The following is a 21,193-nucleotide window of genomic DNA, read 5'->3' as shown; positions in this document are numbered from 1 at the left end:
AAGAAAGAGGAAGAAAATATTTGAATAAATAATGGCCAAAATTTCCCCAAATTTGATGAAAAACACTAATGTACACATCTAAGAAGCTCAATGAACTTCAAGCAAGATAAACTCAAGGGGATCCACACCTAGACACACCACAATCAAACTGTCAGAAGCCAAAGACAAAGAGAATCTTGAAAGTAGCAAGAGAGAAGCTCATTATATACAAGGGATCCTCCATAAGATGAACAGCTGATTTCTCATTAGAAACTATATAGGGTCTAGAAGGCAGTGGGATGAAATGACTGATGACCCAAATAAATGGGAAGACATCCTGTGTTCATGGACTGAAACATTTAACATTGTTAAGATGGCAATACTTCCCAAATTCATCTATAGACTCAATGCAGTTTTAATCAAAATTCCTTTTTTTCCTTGTTACAGAAATTGACTAAGTGATCTTAAAATTTGTATTGATGTTCATCAGGAAATGCAAGAAACTCAGAATAGCCAAAACAATCTTTAAAAAGAGCAAAGTTGGAAGACTCACACTTCCCAATTTCAAAACTTACTACAAAGCTATGGTAATCAACAGTGTGGTACTGGCAGAAGGATAAACATGGAATAGAATTGAGAGTCCAGAAATAAACACATACACCTATGGTCGATTGATTTTTGACAAGGAAGTAAATTCACTGGAGGGAAAGAATAGTTTTCTCAACAAATGGTGCTGGGACAACTGGATATCCACAAACAGAAGAATTATATCCCTCCCTCCTACCACATAGAAAAATAAATCAAAATAGATCAAAAGCCTAACTTTAGAGCTAAAGTATGAAACTCTTAGAAAAAAAACATAGGTAAAATCTTCATGACCTTGGATTAGGCATTAGTTTCTTAAATATGATATCAAATCACAAGCAACAAAAGAAAAAATAGATAAATTTGACTTCATCAAAATTAAAAACTTTTGTGTATAATGGACACTATCATTCAGGCAAAGAGACAACCCATAGAATGGAAGAAAATATTTGCAAACCGTATATCTGATAAGAATTTAAAATCTATAATACACAAAGAACTATTACTACTCAACAATAAAAAGAGAAACACCCTAATTAAAAAGTGGCAAAAGGGGGCCGGCCCGGGAGTTGCAGTTCGCATGTTCCGCTTCTCTGCGACCCGGTGTTCACCGGTTCAGATCTGGGTGTGGACATGGCACCACTTGGCACGCCATGCTGTGGTAGGAGTCCCACATATAAAGTAGAGGAAGATGGGCACGGATGTGACCTCAGGGCCAGCTTCCTCAGCAAAAAGAGGAGGATTGGCAGTAGTTAGCTCAGGGCCAGTCTTTCTCAAAAAAAAAAAAAAAAAAAGAAGCGACAAAAGATTTGAATAGTCATTTCTCCAAAGAAGATATAGAATGGCCAACAAGCACAGGAAAAGAATGCTCAACATCATTAGTCATTAGGAAAATGCAAATCAAAACCACAGTGAGATAACACTTCCCATCCAAGAAGATATGTATAATCGAAAAGACATACAATAACAAGCGTTGGTGAGGATGTGGAAAAATTGGAACACTGGTGGGATTATAAAATGGTGGAGCCACTTTGGAAAATAGTTTGGCAGTTCTGCAAAAAGTTAAGCATATAGTACCATATGATCCAGCAATTTCACTCCTAGGTATATACCTTTGAGATTTGATAACATACGTCCACAAAGAAACTTGTACACAGATGTTTATAGCAGCATTATTTATAATAGCCAAAAAGTGGAAATAATCCAAATGCCCATCAGCTGATGAATAGATAAGCAAAATGTGATATACCCATGCACTGGAATATTATTCAGCCATAAAAAGGAATGAAAGGGGCCCAGTGGCACGGCAGTTAGGTTCGCATGCTCTGCTTTGGTAGCCCGGGGTTCACGGGTTTGGATCCTAGGTATCGACCTGTGCACTGCTTATCAAGCCATTCTGTGGCAGGCGTCCCACATATAAAGTAGAGGAAAATGGGCAAAGATATTGGCTCAGGGCCAGTCTTCCTCAGCAAAAAAGAAGAGGATTGGCAGTGGATGATAGTTCAGGGCTAATCTTCCCCCCTCACCCTGCAAAAAAGGAATGAAGTACTGATACATTCCACAACATGGATGAACCTTGAAAACATTATGCTAAGTGAAAGAAGCTAGTCATAAAGTGCACACATCGTATGATTTCATTTATATGAGATGTACAGAATGGATGAATCCATAGAGGCAGAAAGCAGATTAGTGGTTGTCAGAGGCTCGTGAGAGTGGGGAATGAGGACTGACTATTAATGAGTATGGAGTTTCCTTTTGGGGTGATGAAAACGTTCTGGAATTGCATAGCGGTAAGGGTGTACAACGTTGTGAATATATTGAATGCCATTGAATTTTACGCTTTAAAAAAAGTGAATGGAGAAGAATGTGAGGTTGAATGTCAATAGCAAATGGAGCCGAATATCAAGTCTAGTGTTAACAATGAGTGGAGCAGAATGTTGTGTCTAGCGTAAATTATAAGTGAAACAGAATGTGGCATCAACTGTTAATAGTGGAGAAGGTTGTCTAACATGAGAAGAAGGAAGCAGAATATTCAGTCTGCTGTTACAATTGAACAGAGCAGAATGTGTTATCAGGTGTTAATAGTAAACAGAGAGTTTGGCTTCAAGCATTTATAGTGAATGTGGCAGCGTGCAAAGCCTAGTGTTAATAGTGCAAAGGGCAGATTGTTGAGTTTTATTGTAAGGATGAATAGAGGAGAGAGTGGTATCTCGTGTTGATGGCAAATGAGGTAGAATGTCACATCTCACATTAAGAGTTAACGGAACAATGTCATGAAAAACTAAAAACAGTGAGGAAACTATTCTAGATTAAAAGAGCAGCCACATGCAATAGGAATCTTTATTGGATCCTTGATTGGATCCCTCACCATGTTCATTGATGATTTTTTTTGGACAATTGGGAAAATTTAAATAAAATTTCTATATTAGATGATGTTATGGAATTATTTCTGATTCAACAATAATTATTCATATATAATAGATATTGATATAATTGCTATATAATTACTATTGAATTAATGTTAATTTTTTTAGATGTGATAATGTCATTGTGATCCTTATTCTTTATTTAGAGGTGAATTGTCATGCTGTCTGTAATCTTTAAATGGTTCAGCAAAAATTGCATCTATCTACCTTCCTGCTTTCTGACCTACCCATCTATATATATAGAAACAGAGAAAGTAAATGTGGCAAAAGGATAACAATTGGAATCCCCGTGAAAGGCATTAAGGTGTTCATTGTATATTTTTTCAAGTTTTCTGTACAAAACAGAATGTTAAGTCTGGCATTAATTGGAAATGGCACAGGATGTTGCATTTAACATAAGGCTGAAGGGAGCAGAGTATGGTGTCTGGCATTAATAGCACAGCAGAATGTTGTGTCTGGTGTTGAGTGAATAGGGAGGAATATGGCTCCAACAACAGTCGTGAGTGTCGTAGGATACAGTGCCTAGCATTACAAGAGAGTCAAGCAGAACGAGGCATCCAGCATTTGCAGCGAAGGGGGCAGAATGTTGCACCTCAAGTCGGGAGAATGGAGGAGTGGGTGGTGTCTGGCATTAAGTTAATGAAGCAGAACATCATATCTAGTGTTAAAAGTGAATTGAACAGAATGAGAGGTCTAGTGTTAATAGTGAAAGGAACAGAACGTTGCATTTATTTTAAGGGTGACTGGAGGAGAAGTAGTGTCTGGTGTCAATAATGAAGTGGAATGCTGTGTCTCTTGTTGGAAGAATGGAACAGAATGTTGTGTCTAGCAGAGGGAACAGAGCAGAGTGTGGATCTGGCGTTGACAGCGAATGGAGTGAAATGCTGTGTCTGGTGTTAATAGTGAGTGGAGTGGAATATGGTTCAAGAGTTAAGAGTGAAGATAACAGAATGTGGTTTATAATATTAGAAATGTAAGACTGATTGAGAAATGTGCAGAAAAGGTTAACATAGCAGGCATGAAGCTGCCTTCTTACAAAGGACCTGCTTGCAAGGTTGGCCTTGGGTTGACATCTGGGAACTTAGATTTTGGGAGTGTTCCCACTTTCCCTAACTGATCAGGGTGCCTCACTGTTCCTAGACTGTACAAACAATACGGTTTGTGCTGAACATCTGTTCTCCTTCTGGGAGTCTGGAGTTTTGGTCTGTACCAGGCAGAGGGTACCTACTCGACCAGCTCCCAATAAAAACATTGGGTATGTAATCTTACATGAATCGCAAAACAATTTCCTTTTCTCTGTCTCTCTGGGCAGAAACATCATACACATGTGGCTGCCTTTTTGTTGCTATGGTAAGAGTGTGCTCTGTGTGCTTCCTCATGGGATGGAGAGAGCAAGGAAGCTGGTACATGGTTTCCTCCAGACTCTGCCTGTGTCTTTTCCCCTTCTCCTCCAGCTGTGTATCCTTAATACATCACTGTGAGAAATCTTAGCTAAGAGTACAACGATAGGCTGAGTCCTGTGAGTACTGTCAGATCTCTGAATGGGGGGGTGGTCTTGGAGATCCCCAACGTGAAGTATCTAACATTAATGGTGAAAAGAGCAGAATGTTGTACTTAACACTAAAAGTGAGTGGGGGAGGAGGTGGAGTTGAGTGTTAATAGTAAATGAAGCAGAATGTGTGTCTAATGTTGGAGCAAAATGTGGCATCTGGGAACTGTATAGAACATAATGTTAAGTCTGGCAGAAAGGTTTGATAGATCAGAATGCTGGATCCTGCCAAGTATAGCAGATAAAGAAATAGTGACGAATTCCTTGTGCTCCTGTTCTCTCAGGCAGGGTAGGGAGAGGAGTGTCCTCCTTACCTGTCCAGGTGTTCTGTGCTCTGGGTAGTAGGTCTTACCTTGGGCAGGGATGCTCGGGAGCCAGAGCTCTGGGTGGTCATGGTGAGCACAGTGGTGATGCCCAGGGCCACACGGGCTGGTGCAGCATCCATGTTGATCCAGAAGGAAATCCATGAGAGGATGACAATAAGCAGGCTGGGAATGTACATCTGGATCAGGTAGTAGCCCATCTGTCTCTCCAGGTGGAACCGGGCCTCGATGCAGGTGAATTTACCTGCAAGAGATTATAGTGAGAAGGCAAAGTAGCCTGGTGGATAGGAACAAGGCCTTGAGGTCAGAACAACCTCAGCTGGAATAAGGCTGCTTCGGCCTTACATTAGCTGTGCCCTTAGGGAAGTGTTTGAATCTCTGTGTCCAGTTTTCTCATCTATGGTAAATTGGGGATAATGATGATGATGACGATGATGATAATAATACCTACTTCAGACAGTTACTGTGATGATAAAATGAGAGGATGCCTATAAAGAACTTAGCACAGTCCTCATAGGTAATTAATGCTTAGGAATGTCAGTTGTCATCATCCTCACCATCACTATTTTATTGCTAAGAGTGAGCCTAAGATTCTTTATCCTTCTGCCCGTTATCTTCCCAAAACGTGACTGGACCCTGTTACTTCCTCTTGTAAACCCTTTCTTTCCTTCCTTCTCTCCTCATACGAGAAAGTCCCCATTACCTACAGGAAAATGTCACACCCTTTAGTCTGCTCTTCACAATCAAGCTCTAGCCTGTTCTTCCACCCTACTTCCCTTCTTTCTTCACCCCAATCATGACCTGCTCTGCTCCATCCCTTGCCTGGAGGATCCTTTGTGCTTCTACACTCCTGAGCTTTTGATTCAGCTAATCCCTCTGCCTGGAATGTCCTGTTCCTCCCACAACCAGCCAAAGAAATCCTCCTCCTCCCTGGCAGTTTAAATGTGAAGTCTCCCCCGGGCACAAGGCCTCTTTTTACCCTGTCTTCCTTCAGTTCTGTTCACACCATCATCACCGCCTTTAAGGCAACATACAGTGAGTGCGTAGGCAAATCGGTCTCTCCCTCTTTCTTTCTGCCCTCTGCCGTAGGCACTGGGAAGCCTGTCCCCTCCCTATCCGTATATCCCTTGAACTGGGATGGGGCCAGTCCCATGGCGGGCTCTCAGCTCCAGTACTTGGAAGTACAGTGGCTAGGGAATTTCCTAGACTGTACGCTCCAAGTGGACAGGGCCTTGCCAGTCTTCTCTTCTTGTACCCATGGGACCTAAAGCAGAACTCAGCTCTCACTTAAATGTGAATGGTGAAGAGCAAATGCGATAATGAATGAGAAAAAGCTGTGTAAACACTAAAGGTCTGTGGTATATGAGAGTCAGCTGTGGTGACTTGATTCCTGGGGAGTCATTGCTCTCCTGGCTGCTCTGGGAGTACCGTTATCTCTCTGAGTCTCGGCTCGCCCGGGGATGGAGAGAGTATCTTTGGAGGTTCTGACACATCTCCGAGGTCACCCAGGAAGAAGCAGCTGTCCTACAGACCAGAGCGCAGGCTGCCTGCCCTTTCTCTGGGCCTTCTACTTGTACCAGAACCCACAGTGCTTTCTCTCAATCCTTCTCCTTCACCTCCTCCTCTCCTTGGCCCCGTCATCCTATTTTATGCGTCTACTCTACTCAGCTGGGTTCAGACAGCAGCCTCCTAGCCAGACCTCCAGCTGGCATGCTAACTCCCTTCCACAGTGCTTCCATGAGCTCTTTCCCAGCCTGAGATAGGCATGCAAAGCCAGTCTTGATCTGGCCCCAGTTCATCCTGTATTCAATCTTCCACCAAAGGCTGTGCTAGGCATGGCAGATAGAGAGCTGAGCCAAACAGTCATGGTTTCTCCGCCCTCTTGTAGCTCTCGGTCTAGAGGACCCTTTCCAATTTCATTGTTTACTAATCTTCAGCGCCACCTCTTCTCCCTCCTGCTGAGATCTAATGTGAGCACTTTGTGTACTTTTGCCCTATCAGGAATGCCAGTTCCTCTGTGAGAGACACTGTTAGATATCCTAATATCAACCCTTCCCTTCTGCCTTAGGAAGAGGGTCTGTTTTGGGATGGGCATACTGCTACCTGGAGTAAAGACTATATCTCCCAACTCCCCTTGTAATGAGGCGTGGCCTAAGCTTAAGTTACTTGTCCCAGGATGCACAGGAAGAAGGTTTCAGAGCCACTTTTTGGTTTCAAGGACTATTCTCTTAGCCACTAGGTAATAAGTACAGAGCTAGGTCCATCTGGGGTACCTCATAAGATCAGTTGAATCAGTGATTGAATGAATGTTTGAAATGACCTCTGGCCCTGGCTGGGGCTCTGAGGAGGGTGACCCCTTGCACCCACCTGTGTTGTAATGCTTGGTGCAGTATCTCAAATCCTTCTCCTCCTTCAGGATAAACTGGGGCAGAGTTAGTCCATCTGCCACCTGCACAGCTCCCTGCTCCTGCCACTCAAAGATGAGGTCATTCATGGTGTATCCAACTGGGGTGGGATCAGAAGAAGGAGCAGTCACCACTCAGAAGCACTTATTTGCAGCATGTCAGGGTTGGTTAGGGTCAGAGACAGAGAGGCATGAGACACTCGATGGAACTCATGAGACCATGTTGCTTTTTATCTCCCCACAAGGGAAGTTAACCTGATTTAACTGTTACATCCACCCCACAGCCCTTCTACCTCTCCTCCTACCCCTCCAAGTATCTGACCTTAGCTTGTCCTGTTGCCCTCACTCCTTACCCCCACCCCTTACCCCCCAGCAAATTCAACTGACTTCTGCCCTTTGTGCTTGCACACCATCCTCGCAAGCTCCCTCTTGCTCACAGCAGCTTTTCTTCTGGGGAATGACTCTTTGATGTGCTGTCATGGTGGGACTGTCAGTTGGGGGCCAAGGTGTGAGATGGCGATGCAACCAGGCCAATCAGACTCTCTGCTCCTGGACTTTCAGTGAAGTCACAAAAGGTTCAGAATTGGCTGGTGCTGATTTCCCCCAGAAGGGGTGCTCCAAGGGGAGCGTCCATTAGTTCCTGCTGCCTGAATTTTCTGCCCTGGTGCCTGTCCTATGGCTTCTCCTTCAAGTCCATGAGAAACTCCCATGTCCTTCCATTTAATTTCATTTTTTAAATTAGTCAGGTTGGTTTCTGTGTTTGCAATCAAAGAAGTCAGCTACCCCATCTGTTAAAATGCTGCTTCCCCTGTGATCTCCTCCGAGACCCTCTCGCCTTCCCAATCAGAAGGAGACACTCTTTTTGCCATGAGGCCACAGCATCTTGTACTTCTAGCAACATGCTTACCACTTGCTGGCCGGGTTAGTGTTATTTGGGCAGCCAGTCTTCTGTCTCCCCTGCTGGAGTGAGCATCCCACTGAGTGCAAGGACCACTACTTATTCAAGCTATGTCTCTCCCATTCCTGGAGAGCATGTTCCCAGCGGACATGGAACAGTGCCTCTTGGGAGAATGCTGTTGCCTCCAAAGCTGGGCCTCAGTCAGACCATGGAAAGGGAGTTATATTTCTAGTGGCTTTTCTAAGAGCAAGCCCCTCATTTGGTATTTTGGGCTATTCCAGTAATCTCCTGGGTTTCAGCGGTTGGGAGCAGCTGTGTGGGAATTTCTGCCAGTCCCGAGGGTAAAGGGGAGCCTGGTTCTTTCTAGAGGCCTCACTCAAGGGACTCACAGCTTTCCAGTTGCATGATGCACGTCTGGACGTCCATGGGGAAATTCTTCAAGTCCATGGGGCAGGCCAGTGTCAGGGTGATTCTGGGAAGAGAAGGGAGTTGAATGATGCTGGACCCACATTCCAGGGAGGCTGAACCTTCTTTCTAGTTACTACCAGAAAATCAGTGATCGAGGAGAGGTCAAGGAGGTCAGAGAACTAGTGTTTATTGAATAAGTACATGTATATTTCCACATTCCAGATATGGAAATTGAGGCTCAGAGAGATAAAGTAGGGTGCCTAAAGTCACACAATTAGTGTAACTTCTGGGTTTCTCTGGAGTCCATCTGACTTCTAGGGATCTGCCCTTAGCAAGTTGCCTGAAGGCCTGGAGGCCAGGGGCCAACCCCCATCGTGACTCTTCTGCAGAGCCCTCGGGTAGGGCAGAGCCTGAATTTTAAGTTGAGCAGCACCAGGGCTTAGGCATCTCCAGGTGCACCTGCAGCAGGGGCTGCAAGTGGTTCTTGGCTGCCTCCCTTCATACTCTGGGCTCATCAAATAGGCCCCCTGCCTTCTGGGTGTTCAAACACAGCTGGCTCACATCTGTGGGCTCACGCTGGGGTCAGTTGGGAAGTGGTGGGTGCCCCAGGCTTCTGGGCTAGCTGTTTACTTTGGGTTGTTCAACTCTTGCAGAGGCTGCAGACTCAGAACCAGAAGGCATCCCCTTAATAGAAGCCCAAGTCTGCAGCTCGGGCAGGGACACAAGGCTTCAGCTTGAAAAAGGCTTTGCCAACATCTGAGCACCTGCTGCAGGGAACAGAGAAGAAAGTCTCTCAGTGCCCAAAAAGGCTTAGAGCATCAGGCCAGCTCCCTCATTTGACAGGTGAGAAAACTGGGGTGCAGAGGATGGGGAGGGACGCATGTAAGGGCACACAGAAGCTGATGCCTCAGCCAGGATTCAAAACCATGTCCCCTCGCCTTTGGATTCTGAGCTCGTGTGTCAGCTGGCAGGCTTCCCAGCACTGCTCTCCTGAAAATCACCTGGTTGGTGGTGGTCTAGTGGCACCTGGCTGCTGGCCCCTTGGCTGCCCATGGTGAGGCACACAGCCTCTTGTGAGCTTCTACTTTCCAGCCCACACCCACAACTGTGGATGGGGCCCCTTTAAGCACGAAGTAGAAGCAGGACGCAGGAAAGGGAAGAGAGAGGGAGGGGAAGAAGAGAAGAAAGAAGGGAGTGGAGCAGGAGGGGGAAAGTGAAGGGAAAGTGAATGCTGTAGAATTTCTGAAGATAAAAGCTCCAAAGTGGGGCAGCTGTCACACTGGGTTAATTTCCTGAAGTTGAATGACCTTGGGAACATCACTCTCTGCTGATTTATCCTTCTGTCATGCTGCACTGGGGCTTAGCTTCTCAGAGATATTAAACTACCCTGGCAGCAGTAAAATCTAGCAGGGTGACCCCTCTAGCCAGCCAGGGCCTGGGTGGCCATCTTGAGCCCGTCACCCTTCAGTCTGGAGGGGCACTGGGTGGGGCGGGCTCTGGGGTGAGGAAGCCCATATAAATCTCTGGTTCTTCCCAGCCTGCCCCTCTGTGGTGCCTCTTTTCCCTTCTGAGGTTCCGAAGTCCCCTCTCCCCTCAGGAGCGACTGAGGGTTAGGACCTGTGCAGCCTCTCCTACCAGCCTTGACACTTAAAGCTCATTCCCCAGAGGAACTGGAGGGGAGGGAGAGTCATTTAGGACCAGTGCCCCTTTTAAGGTCTTTGAAATGAAAACATATTCATTGGTTCATCAAATATTTGAGTGCCTATTGAATGCCATGCACTGTTCTTCTGTGCTCTGAGTGGGCATCTGATCCACACTAACAGAGTAGAATCTAGGCGCTGCTACTAACTACCTGTGGAAACTTTGGCAAGTGACTTAAACTTCAGATCCTCGCTTGTCTAATCTGCAAAATGGGTGTAATCAATTCTACTTCATGGGTTGTTAGGAAGATTAGAAATAATATATGAGAAGTACCCAGCCTAGTGAGTAAATTTTCAGTGCATGGTACATAGGTAAGGATAACAGCACTAGTGATCATTTTCTCCATGCCTTGAGGAGGAGATTGGGAATTAGGTGGGCAGGGCTGGCAGGAGCCCCTGAAAGTATGCCCTTCACTAGCATTTGCAGGATAACCCCCAGCTGGGGAAGGGGGTCCCAGCTTCCTAAACTCAGTGCAAGGTATGGAGGATAGAAAGAGTTTATAGATGGGATTTATAGAGGTTTCTAGAAGGATGGAGCTGCCCTGGCTTGTACCAGCACTGTCCACCTGGCAGGCCCATTTATGTTGACGTTGCTGTGATTTTTTCAGCTTTGTGCCTTTGCTCTTGGTACTTGTTTTTACACTGTAGTAAGAACATGTAACATGAGCTCTACTCTCTTAACAAATGTTTAAGTGTATAATACAGTGGGGTTTTTTTTAAGATTTTATTTATTTTTTATTTTTTTCTTCTTCTCCCCAACGTCTGCCAGTACATAGTTGTGTATTTTAGTTTTGGGTCCTTCTAGTTGTGGCATGTGGGATACCGCCTCAGCATGGCTTGATGAGCGGTGCTAGGTCTGCGCCCAGGATCCAAACCAGCGAAACCCTTGGCCACCAAAGCGGAGTGCGTGAACTTAACCACTCGGCCACAGGGCCGGCCCCCTATACTACAGTATATTTAACTATAGGCACCACATTGTACGGCAGTTCTCTAGAACATATTCATCTTGCGTAGCTGAATGCTCCTGCTATGGATCATTGTTGTTAAATACTCTTTTCCCTTCTTGTTTTATTGAAGTGCTGCATAAGCTTAGGGGCCTAATTTTAACCCCAACTTCTCTAGGAAGCATCCTTGGTCTCCCTGGTTATAATGAACCCCTGGCTCCAAGGACTTCCCATGGTATTTCTTTCTTTCTTGCTGAGTGTAAATTACAGAGCTGGCTTTACCTACTCTGCAGAGGTGTTGGGTTTGGCCCCCTGTTCATGTCTGCTCCCAGAAGGCAATGGGGCAAAGCATGTTCTGAGGATGGAGGGGACTAACCTGTCTGGAACTCACCTGATGCTGTAGAGGACATTGCCATTCCGGGAGATCCTCAGCAGTTTGTTGTCTGTGGTGATCTCGTGGAAGTGGGCCCCCTTCTCGTTGGCAAAGAACAGGTCAGGTTTCCAGATGGAATCCAACATGGATGGGTCCAGGTCCAGAGAGTCATCGGGATATTCATTGTAGGCCAGCCGAGGGTCGTTCCACTGCTGCCGCAGGAAGATGTTGACCCTGTAGTCCTACAGCCAGGAGACAAGGAGGCGGAGTCAGGTCAGGCCCTGGGATGCCCACTCTTGGAGGGCTCCGGTGCTTTCGGCCAGTGCTCCCCAAGGCCTCTTCTGGAGGATGTTATTAGAGTGTTGTTGCATCTTATGTGGGCATCAGAAGTAAAGTCTATGCATCAGGCAAAAACCACAGGAATCAAAATTACCCCTGAAATCCTCTAAATGACCCATTGAGTATATTCAACTCTGAACTGAGACTCTTTAAATGTTCTTCTCTCTTTTGAGAAATTTTAAAAATAAAGTTCAGACTGATGTAATAAACACCTGTTTTCATCCTGTTAACATCTTGTCATGTTTGCTTCATTTTTGTTAGATAAGAGAAATAATACATTAGAGATAAAACTGAAGTCCCTCTTTTATCATCATCCCGTCAGTGCAGTGATTCCCCTGCTCACGAAGGTTTGACAGTCACTCTTCCAGACAGACCGAGGGAACTAAAGGAAAGGCTAAAAGCTGAGCGTTCAAACTATTCGCCCAAAGAGAGCAGTTAATTTCTGAGCAGTGAAGGCAGGATGGATCGAGGAGTTCTCTAATGTCCCTGCTGTCCTCGGGTCCACACCACTCTGTTAATACCAGCCTTCTGGAACCTTCTATAATGTGTGATTTGTTTGGGGAGGATTAATAGATGTTATGGAGTCACGTCTTACTGGGTTCTAAACTCAGTGCTAAGTTAAATGCCTCTCTGTTGGGACTGCAGGGTAGTTACTCCGCGGGAAAAAAAAAAATTCATGGATCAAACCAATTAGGGAAATGTTCGACTAAACCAAATGCAACAGATTTCTTCATTGCAGGACTTCTCAGAGACCTTAATATGCTAAGGAGTTGTGTGTATCTCCAAGAGGAGAATAGAGTATGCAGCCTTTCCCTCCTTTATTTCGGTCATAGAATTCTCTTCTTCTTCTTTTTTTTTTTTTTGGAGGAAGATTAGCCCTCAGCTAACTACTGCCAGTCCTCCTCTTTTTGCTGAGGAAGCCTGGCTCTGAGCTAACATCCGTGCCCATCTTCCTCTAGTTTATACGTGGGACGCCTACCACAGCATGGCTGCCAAGCAGTGCCATGTCCGCACCCGGGATCCGAACCAGCGAACCCCGGGCCGCCGAGAAGCGGAACGTGCGAACTTAACCGCTGCGCCACCTGGCCGGCCCCAGAATTCTCTTCTTTTGCGCATGATGCTTGTCTTCTACAGAACATAGGTCAGGAATTGCCGTCTGAGTCAAAACTCCCCACCTCCTCCATCTTTTCTTCCAGATGGAGAAACTGAAGTCCAGAGAGAATTGAGCCTGGCCCAGTGTGGCTCTGAAAAGATGGGGCAGAGCCGATTCTGGTGCCCAAGGGTCCTGACTTCTACCTCAAGGTTTGTTCAACTGGTCCTAGAGGAACTGAAAGAGTCCATTCGGTTCCCAGTCACAATCTGAGAAGTGATTAGTGGCACAGGTAGGTCTCCATGGCAGGAAACTGGGTAATGAAGTTAAGGAATATTTTCATTAAGAAAAGGTTTCTCTTTTGTTAGAGAGGCATTGTAAACCTGGGGCCCACGAATATTATGACACTGCCGGTGGAATTTGGGGTCTATTTGTGTTTTCCCAGGAAGAAGGGCATAGCTCTCCATGATGGATCCCCAAAGGGTCTACAGTTCCCTAAAAGATTAATAAGCTCAGCTCAAGTTCAACTTTAAACGCTCTCCTTCAAGGGATATTCTCCACATGAGAGCACCTGCTGCTGCTCTTTCCTTCAAGGTGCCGGATAAATGAGCTCATGCTATATTTTCTTCTGGGATGCTGCTTCTAGATCCTAAGCTCTCTTGATCTGTCATCAGCATGGGTGAGCTAAAACAAACAGCCCTCCTCCCCACCTCTCCCTCACCCCTGCCAGTCCCTCCCACAGCACATGCCTCCTTCTGTTTGCTTACAGAAATAACAATAGCTTCATAAAATGTTCTAAGGTATTTTATAGGATTGTTCTATAATTCAATTGAAGCCTCTCCCTCCAGCCCCATAGAAAATGACGTTTGGTCTCGTAATCTCATGTCTTATAAGTCCCATGGTGGAGGGAGAACTTGAGGCCAGACCTGGACGTTGTTTCTTTGTTTCTGCTGCGGACAGTAATGGACAGCTGCAATCCGGCCCCATCTGATCAGGGGGTTGGAAACAATCCCTGATTCTCCCTTGGATTTTACACGAAGTGTGTGTGTGATGAGGCACTGGACGAGACACGTTAGAGTAAACAGGCTATGAATGGTTGGGCAGAAAAAGCCTCAGCCCCAAAGCCTCAGCACTTTTGACGTTCTTGCCAGTGACACGTCAAGCCTGTTTATGTGGCTGGAGGGAAGAAAAGAAAGTGACATTTCTTAAAATGGTCTGTTAGGCACCAGGCGCTGTTCTAGATCCTGTCACATGCGTTTAATCCTCACAAAACCCCTGCAAGCTAGACGTTCAGCTTCCCACAGTGAGGGTAAGGAACCTGAGGCTTGGAAAAGGTTGAGAAATCTGTCCAAGACCAGTGCTAGTAAGAGGCTGAGCTGGGATCTGAGTCCACATCAGCCTAATGCTAGTGGGCCCTTGCTCATCACACCCTGTGGGTGTGGCTAGCCAGCTCTGTGCCAGGATCCTCTTCTCTCATCCTTACTGCCTGGGAAATTCTGCCTGCTCAGCTAAGCCTTATCTCCTGCGGGAGCCTTGCTGCCCCCAGGCTTCCCCAGGCTGATCTCTTCCTTTTCTGATCTCCTAGCAAAATGGAATCACCAGAAACATTTAGTTGAGCACTTTTGCACTGTGTGTGTCTTATCTCCTCAACTTGATGGGCAACAATTCGAGAGGATAAACCTGACTTTCTATTTCCCCTGCATCATCCCAGCTGCCCACCCAGTCAGTAAACCTACAAGCTGCCCAGTACCCAGGAGGAGGAGGCAAAGCCAGAACATTGGAGCAGGAAGAGCTTTCCTCATTTTATAGCTGGGGAGACTGAGACTGAGAGAGGAAAGGCATTTTCTAAGGTCACACAGCAATTCAGTAAAAGACTTGGGATTAGAACCTGGATTTGCTTCTCTGGGCCTCACCGTTAAAAGAAGGAGTTGGGATAGACGGACTCTGAGAACCCTTCCAAATCGAATAGCTCATTGTTATTAGTTTACTTTGTCAACAACATTTAACTGAGCATCAACTAAATGCCGGGCACTGTTCTAGGCACTGGAGACTCCGATGAGAACAAGAAGGACGTATTTATGCAGTCACAGAGCCTACGGCAATGTTGACGGCACCTGAGGTAAGGGCTCGCACAGGGATGAGGTGCAGGGTCTGTGGAGATGTAGAGGACAGGCTCCCCGTCTAGACTTGGGGTGGTGGTCAAGGAAGGCTCCAGAAGGACATGATATTTAAGGTGAGCCAACCAAATGGCTGAGCTAAAGAGGAAAGAGCACTTGGAAAGAACAGCAAGGGAAGAAGCAAGGGGAGGAGTGGGCGGGAGCCGGCAGGGCCTAGCGAGCGTCCTGAGGAGTGGGGACTTCATCCCCAGAGAACTGTGGAGCCTTCCCCAGGAATGGTGAGTAGGGAGGACATCATTACATTTGCATCTTATGACTGATATTTAAAAAATATTTTATTTTTTCTTATTACAAAAGTAAATGCAGATTGATTGTAAAAAATATAAAGGTACATCGTCAAAAGGAAGAAAAACAAAGTAAAAGCCACAGGGTCTCGTTATGAAATGACTCATGAAAAGTGAGGGCAGGAGACCTGGAGAATGTGTCTCAGTGTCCTTGGGCAGCTCGAGTCCTCCTTCCCACTGCCCCCCGCTCTCCCCTCAGCAGCTGCTGCCAAACAACTTGCTGCCATTGATTCTCCTCCCTGGTTGGTAAACAGCAGTGGGAAGTGCAGTTCAGAAGAGATCAATGTAATTGGTGTAATAGGTTGGAAGCTAAAGGCTGTTTTGCTTGCTTAGCCCTGCACTCGCACTGGTTGGTGTTCGATATGCTGGAGGTCCACGCTCAAGTTCAGGGGCTGGAGGAGCAACATTTGAACTCTCCACCCTAGAACCTCGGGTTAGACTCTGGGAGTTGGTTTCTAGGTCTCACACTCTTAAAGGTGGCCCATCTGGGTCTGAGGCTGGAGGGATTTCCAGAGTTCTATCTCAGAGGTCTTTAGCATCAACTCACCCATCCTGCTTCTGAAATTCCCTGATGGTCTGATTTCTGGTAACTGGGCAACAGCCTTGCTTATAAGACCTAGGTAGAGCATTAACTCATTCATTCAACAAACATTTATTGAGGACTTCCCATGTGCCACCTGCAGTGGGATCTGCCTCCCTGCCATTGTATCTAGTTTCAGATTCTAAGCTCTCCCAGTAAACTCAAACTCAGTATTGTGGTGAAATCAGAAGCATGAAGTATTTTAGTAAGAAAGAGCCAATTTCCTGTGTGAATGTTTTGGTGAGAAGAGAAGGTGGAGGATAAGATGTGTGCCCATTGCAGTCAGAACCAAGAGACATTGTCCCAGAAGTGGACAAGGAACCAGATTCCCAGACTTTCCTAAGTCTCAGCATTCCACCTCTCAAATGGATGTCTCTTCTCTAAACTCAACTCAACTCTATAAATGTTAGGCCCAGTGGGAGAGCAGTGAGCGTGGAGGAACAAGGTCTTGTTTCTACCCTTACTGAACTCAAATTATCCAGCAGGCAAGGCAAGATATGGATACAAATATCTACCAGACAAAACTGAAAGTGATAAAGGTCATAGGAGGTCCTAACAAATTGCTATTGGATATTGCTCTCATGTCATGGAGATTACTTCTAGCCAGTTTGGGTGAATCTGTAGAAGCTTTTGGAGAGAATGTGGCATTTGAAATGGTCCTTGTCAGTCCGTTCCATCCTCCTGAAGTTAGCATCTCTAGATCTGGTATTGTTCTGAGATGTGAACAATATCTGATTTCAGCTGGCAAGGAGGTTGAAGGACAGAGGTGAGCAGTGCAGGCTTAGACCAGGACAGGACATGAAGGCTAGGGGTGCAATCTTGGTGTATTTGGGATTAGGATGTGTAGAGTTGGGAGTCAAAGGAATCTCACGTAGAAGGAACAGCACAAACAAAGGTGTGTAGACAGGGGCATTCAAACAGTTCAGTTTAGCTCAACCATTAGCAGCATTAGCAAGAAAAGTCCCTCTTATTGAATATCTACTATACGCCAGGCAATGTGCTAAAGCGTGCCACACACTTCAGCTAATTGTATCTTTAAAACAATCCCGAGATATAGGTATCTTCCATCTAATTTTATAGATGAAGAAGGCTCAGGGAAGTTAAATAATTTGTCCAGATTCACACAGTTAGTAAACAGCGAGGTTGGAATTCGAATCTGGTTTGTCTGATTGTATAGTGTTCATGCTCTCGACTGCTCTGCTGTGCAAAGGCTGTAAAATGGGTTGATTTGAGGCTGTGGGTATCCTTAACTGACAGCCACAGTGCTTGGATTTTATTCTATAGCCAAGTGGGAGCCACAGAAGATTCAAGCAGTGGAGCAACACCACAGTTTGACTTCGGGAAGATCCGTATGACAGGAACGACCACGGGATATTGGCAGTGAGAGAAACAGGCCCAGGAGACCTGTGATGAGGCTGTTGTGACAGTCCAGTTTGAGAGGCGAGGAGCATCTAAAGTAAGATAGCAGGAGTGGAGAGTGGGGGTAGATGGGAGAATCATAGTTCTTCGTCATCATCATCATCTTCTTCGTCATCAAATGTTACAGCTGGAAAGAACCGTGGAGACTTCTGTCTCAACTCCTTCATTTCACACGTGGCCCAGAGAGAGAAAGGGGCTTTCCCAGGGCCAGGGAGCAATTCAGTGACTAAGGTGGGACTCGCATGCAGCAATCTCGACTCCTATCCCACTTCTTTCCCAATCCACTTGTGCACCCTTGAGGGCGGCCCCAGGACTAGCAGGAGGAGAGCCCAGCTGAATCTGCCATTGGGCAGGCTCTGCTCTCCTTGGACAAGCTCGCATGGAGACTCTGCTCCGACAGAGTTTGGGATCGAGACACATAAGGTGAATCTGCCGAAGGCCAGGGGTCAGGGGCCTGCTCAGAGTGGGGGACGCCCAGGCTTGGTTTATGTTGCTGCACCCTCTCCTTCCTGCCACCCTTCTTCTCAGGTGGTTTTCCAGACTCCTGAGAAGCGTTGTGGAGCCAGAGTCAGAACGTTGCTTCCAAATGTGGGAAGAGTCAGCCCTGGTCTCCTCACAGTCCCGTGAGAGTGTGGACCTGGCTCAGCGGGCACATGTAGAGTTTACTAAATCCTGATGGAGGGCCAGGTACTGTGCTATGTGCACTAATGAGCTCTCTCTCCAAATTCTCCCAACGACACCATTTTACAGATAAACTGAGGCCTGGGGATAATGGCGCTTCATTTAAAGTTAGAGACAGGGCAGAGACTTGAATCCACGACTGGCTGACTCCAAAGTCCTAGGCTTTCAAGCAATACACTGTATTGGCTCCTTTTATTAATAATGTCTTGCACTTATTTGCTGCTTTTTTTTTTTGTGAGGAAGATTGGCCCTGAGCTAACATCTATTGCCAATATTCCTCTATTTTGTATGTGGGACACCACCATAGCATGGCTTGATGAGTAGTGTGTAGGTCCATGCCCAGGATCCGAACCTGCGAACCTTGGGCTGCCGAAGTGGATCCTATGAACTTAGTCACTATGCTACTGGGTCGGCCCCCTTATTTGCTGCTTTTTACTTTTCAAAGCACCCTCATGTTAATTTTGTTCTACGATGTTTGGCATGGAAGAGAAGATTCTTATTCCCATTGGATAGATGTAGAGACTGAAGCCCTAAAAGCTCAAGTTCTCACCACTAGTTACTGGTAGATCCAGAATTGATAACAACAATGAAAATAATACTAATAGATTGAGACCATATCACATGCAAGGAATGACACTAAGAGCTTTATGTGTGTTATTTTATCTTCACAATATCCTGTGATGTAGGTTCTGCTATCATTCCATGTTAGGTAAATCAAGGCACACAGGAGTTAAAATGCTATTCCTGACATCACACAGCTGGTAAGTGGCAAAGCTGGGATTTGAACCCAAGATGTTAATCCCAGAGCCCAAGAACTTAACCATTAAACTGCACTACCCAGGATCTCCCAAAATTGCACTGAGTGACAGTTTTATGACACCTCCATGCCATCAGATACTGCCTCTCGCGGCTCTTATGTACCTGTGGTCTTGTAGATATTCACAATTAGCAGAAAATATTAAAACGGGCAAAGGAGAAAACCTTCTGCCCCAGGTCCAGCAGTCCATTAGCACTCCTAGCTCCCTCCCAATCTGACCCTTGCATTGACCCGTTGTCTGCTCTACACTCAAGTCCAGCGCTGGCAGACTCCCCAGATCCTGACCCATTGCCTCCTTGGCTCCAGATGCCTGCTCCGTGCCCTGAACCTCTCCTACTTCACCACCCTGCCTGGTGCCTTCTCATTTGGATCTCACACAGTCAGAACTACATTTGTTGTAAAGAACTGTAGATGGTTTGGACCAGTAGAGCTGAGCATCTTTGTTTGTCTTTAGGGCATCACTAAAGCTGAGCGTGAGTTTAATAAATGCGTCAAAATGCTAATAGCAGCTACTTTATTGGATGTCTAACATTTGCTGGAACTTTATATGCATTGTATCTCTAAACCTTTCATCAACCTAGCACACTGGGTATTATTATACTCATTTTATAGGGGAGGAAACTGGAATTCATGGAGGTTAAACAGAGGTTAACTGTCTTGGCCGAGCTCCCACAGCTACTAGGTGCTGGAGCAGGGATATGAATCTAAGGCTGTCTGGCTCCCCATTTCACATTTTTTTGACAATCATGTGCTGCCTCTATTTCCTTTTTTTTTTAAACCAAGTTCCTATATGGGTAGGTGAAAGAAATGTAGGAGACGTAGTATACTGGCACCTCACTGAGCCCCTGTGACAGGGTGGCTCATACGCAGCCTTATAGTCAGTATCAGGTGGAGAACTTTGGGTTGGGATGTTGAACAGTGAGGCGGATTCACAACTGGTTGCAAACTGAAGGGTGGATGTTAACCTGGAAAGAGCAAAGAGGACAGTGTTTGCAGTATAGGGCACAATAATGAAACACACCACTAACAAACTTGGAACTAGGAAGAGTAAGGCTGCTCTTTGAGAGTTAAACTAACAAGAGAGATGAATTTGCAGTGGAGGAGTTTGGCAGGGCCCAGCCTCAATCACGATGACTCATGTGTCATCGCAATGATTTAGGACAGGCATGTGCTTATAATTTAATAAGTGGAACCCTAATTTATTGTACTGTGTCTTGTTTAGAGAACTATTTTATAAACCCATGGGAGACATTCATTCAGTAGTATAGGAAAGGGCAGTTTAAGGAGCAGGCATCTGGCAACTGTAATCTAGCGTCATCTAGAGGACAGGGTCACACTGCTGAGAGAAAATCAACTTCTTCATCGTTGTAAAGAGGGCTTGTGTGCAGGGAGGCAAGGATGATTTCTTAGATCTCTCTCTGGCCTGGATGAAATTTCCTTCCGGACTGTCTACCTTCTTTCCCTCTAATTCCAGGTATGTCAAAAGCAACTTTTGATGGGTGTCGTGAGTCAGCCTTCCTGAATCTGATCTGGTGGAGAGCCAACTGTGGGCTCTCATAAATCCATGATCCTGGTGCCTCCCTTGGTGGTGCATTGGGAGAGCGTCATCCAGCAGAGGATACCAAGACTGCCTGTCACCCCATTTTCTGCCTGTAACAGACTCTAACGGCATTTCTGAGGGCTCTCTGCTTGGCCTTCTCTTAGTCTTCAGTGTACCAAGGCTTTATGGAGTGTCGAGCCATATCTAACTGGATGACAGTTGATAGACTTTCTCTTGGATCCTCCAAACCCAAGAGTATAAAAACTGACCTAGCGTTAGCTCTGTAGAAAGACAGTGTAATGGAAAAAGCAACAACAAAAAAGGATCTCATCCACAGTAGCTACGAACCCCACAAAACATCTAGGAATAAACCTATCAAGAAATGTGTGACTTGTATATATTTTAAAAAACCCCACAACTCTAAAACTTTACTCGAAGCCATAAAGGAATGCCTGTACAAATGGAGAGATGTACCATGTTTATAAAATATTGTAAAGGTGTCAATTCTTCCCAAATTAATCTATAAACTCGATGCAATCCCAATCAAAATCTGAGGCGATTTTTATAGGTCTCAACAAGTGGATTCTAAAGTTCATATGGAAGATAAAATGGGCCAGAAAGGTGAAGAAAACCTTACAAAAGAAGAATAACGAAGTCCTACAAGACTTCCTCTACCA

General features: G+C 45.7%; 1 protein-coding gene across 2 annotated transcripts in view; it reads right to left on the bottom strand.

Moving 5' to 3' along the window:
• Positions 1 to 21,193, bottom strand: part of GLRA1 (glycine receptor alpha 1) — a 74,061-nt gene that overhangs the window by 9,159 nt on the left and 43,709 nt on the right. For both annotated transcript variants that reach the window (XM_014846942.3, XM_014846941.3), the window contains exons 4-7: positions 11,608 to 11,831; positions 8,554 to 8,636; positions 7,230 to 7,367; positions 4,892 to 5,106 (exon numbers count right to left, since the gene is read on the bottom strand). In XM_014846942.3, coding sequence (XP_014702428.1) covers positions 4,892 to 5,106; positions 7,230 to 7,367; positions 8,554 to 8,636; positions 11,608 to 11,831 — 660 coding nt within the window. The remainder of the gene's footprint in view (positions 1 to 4,891; positions 5,107 to 7,229; positions 7,368 to 8,553; positions 8,637 to 11,607; positions 11,832 to 21,193) is intronic.

Source organism: Equus asinus, chromosome 9 (assembly GCF_041296235.1).
Source record: "Equus asinus isolate D_3611 breed Donkey chromosome 9, EquAss-T2T_v2, whole genome shotgun sequence".
Taxonomy (NCBI): Eukaryota; Metazoa; Chordata; class Mammalia; order Perissodactyla; family Equidae; genus Equus; species Equus asinus.
This window is presented reverse-complemented; position numbering and strand designations above follow the sequence as displayed.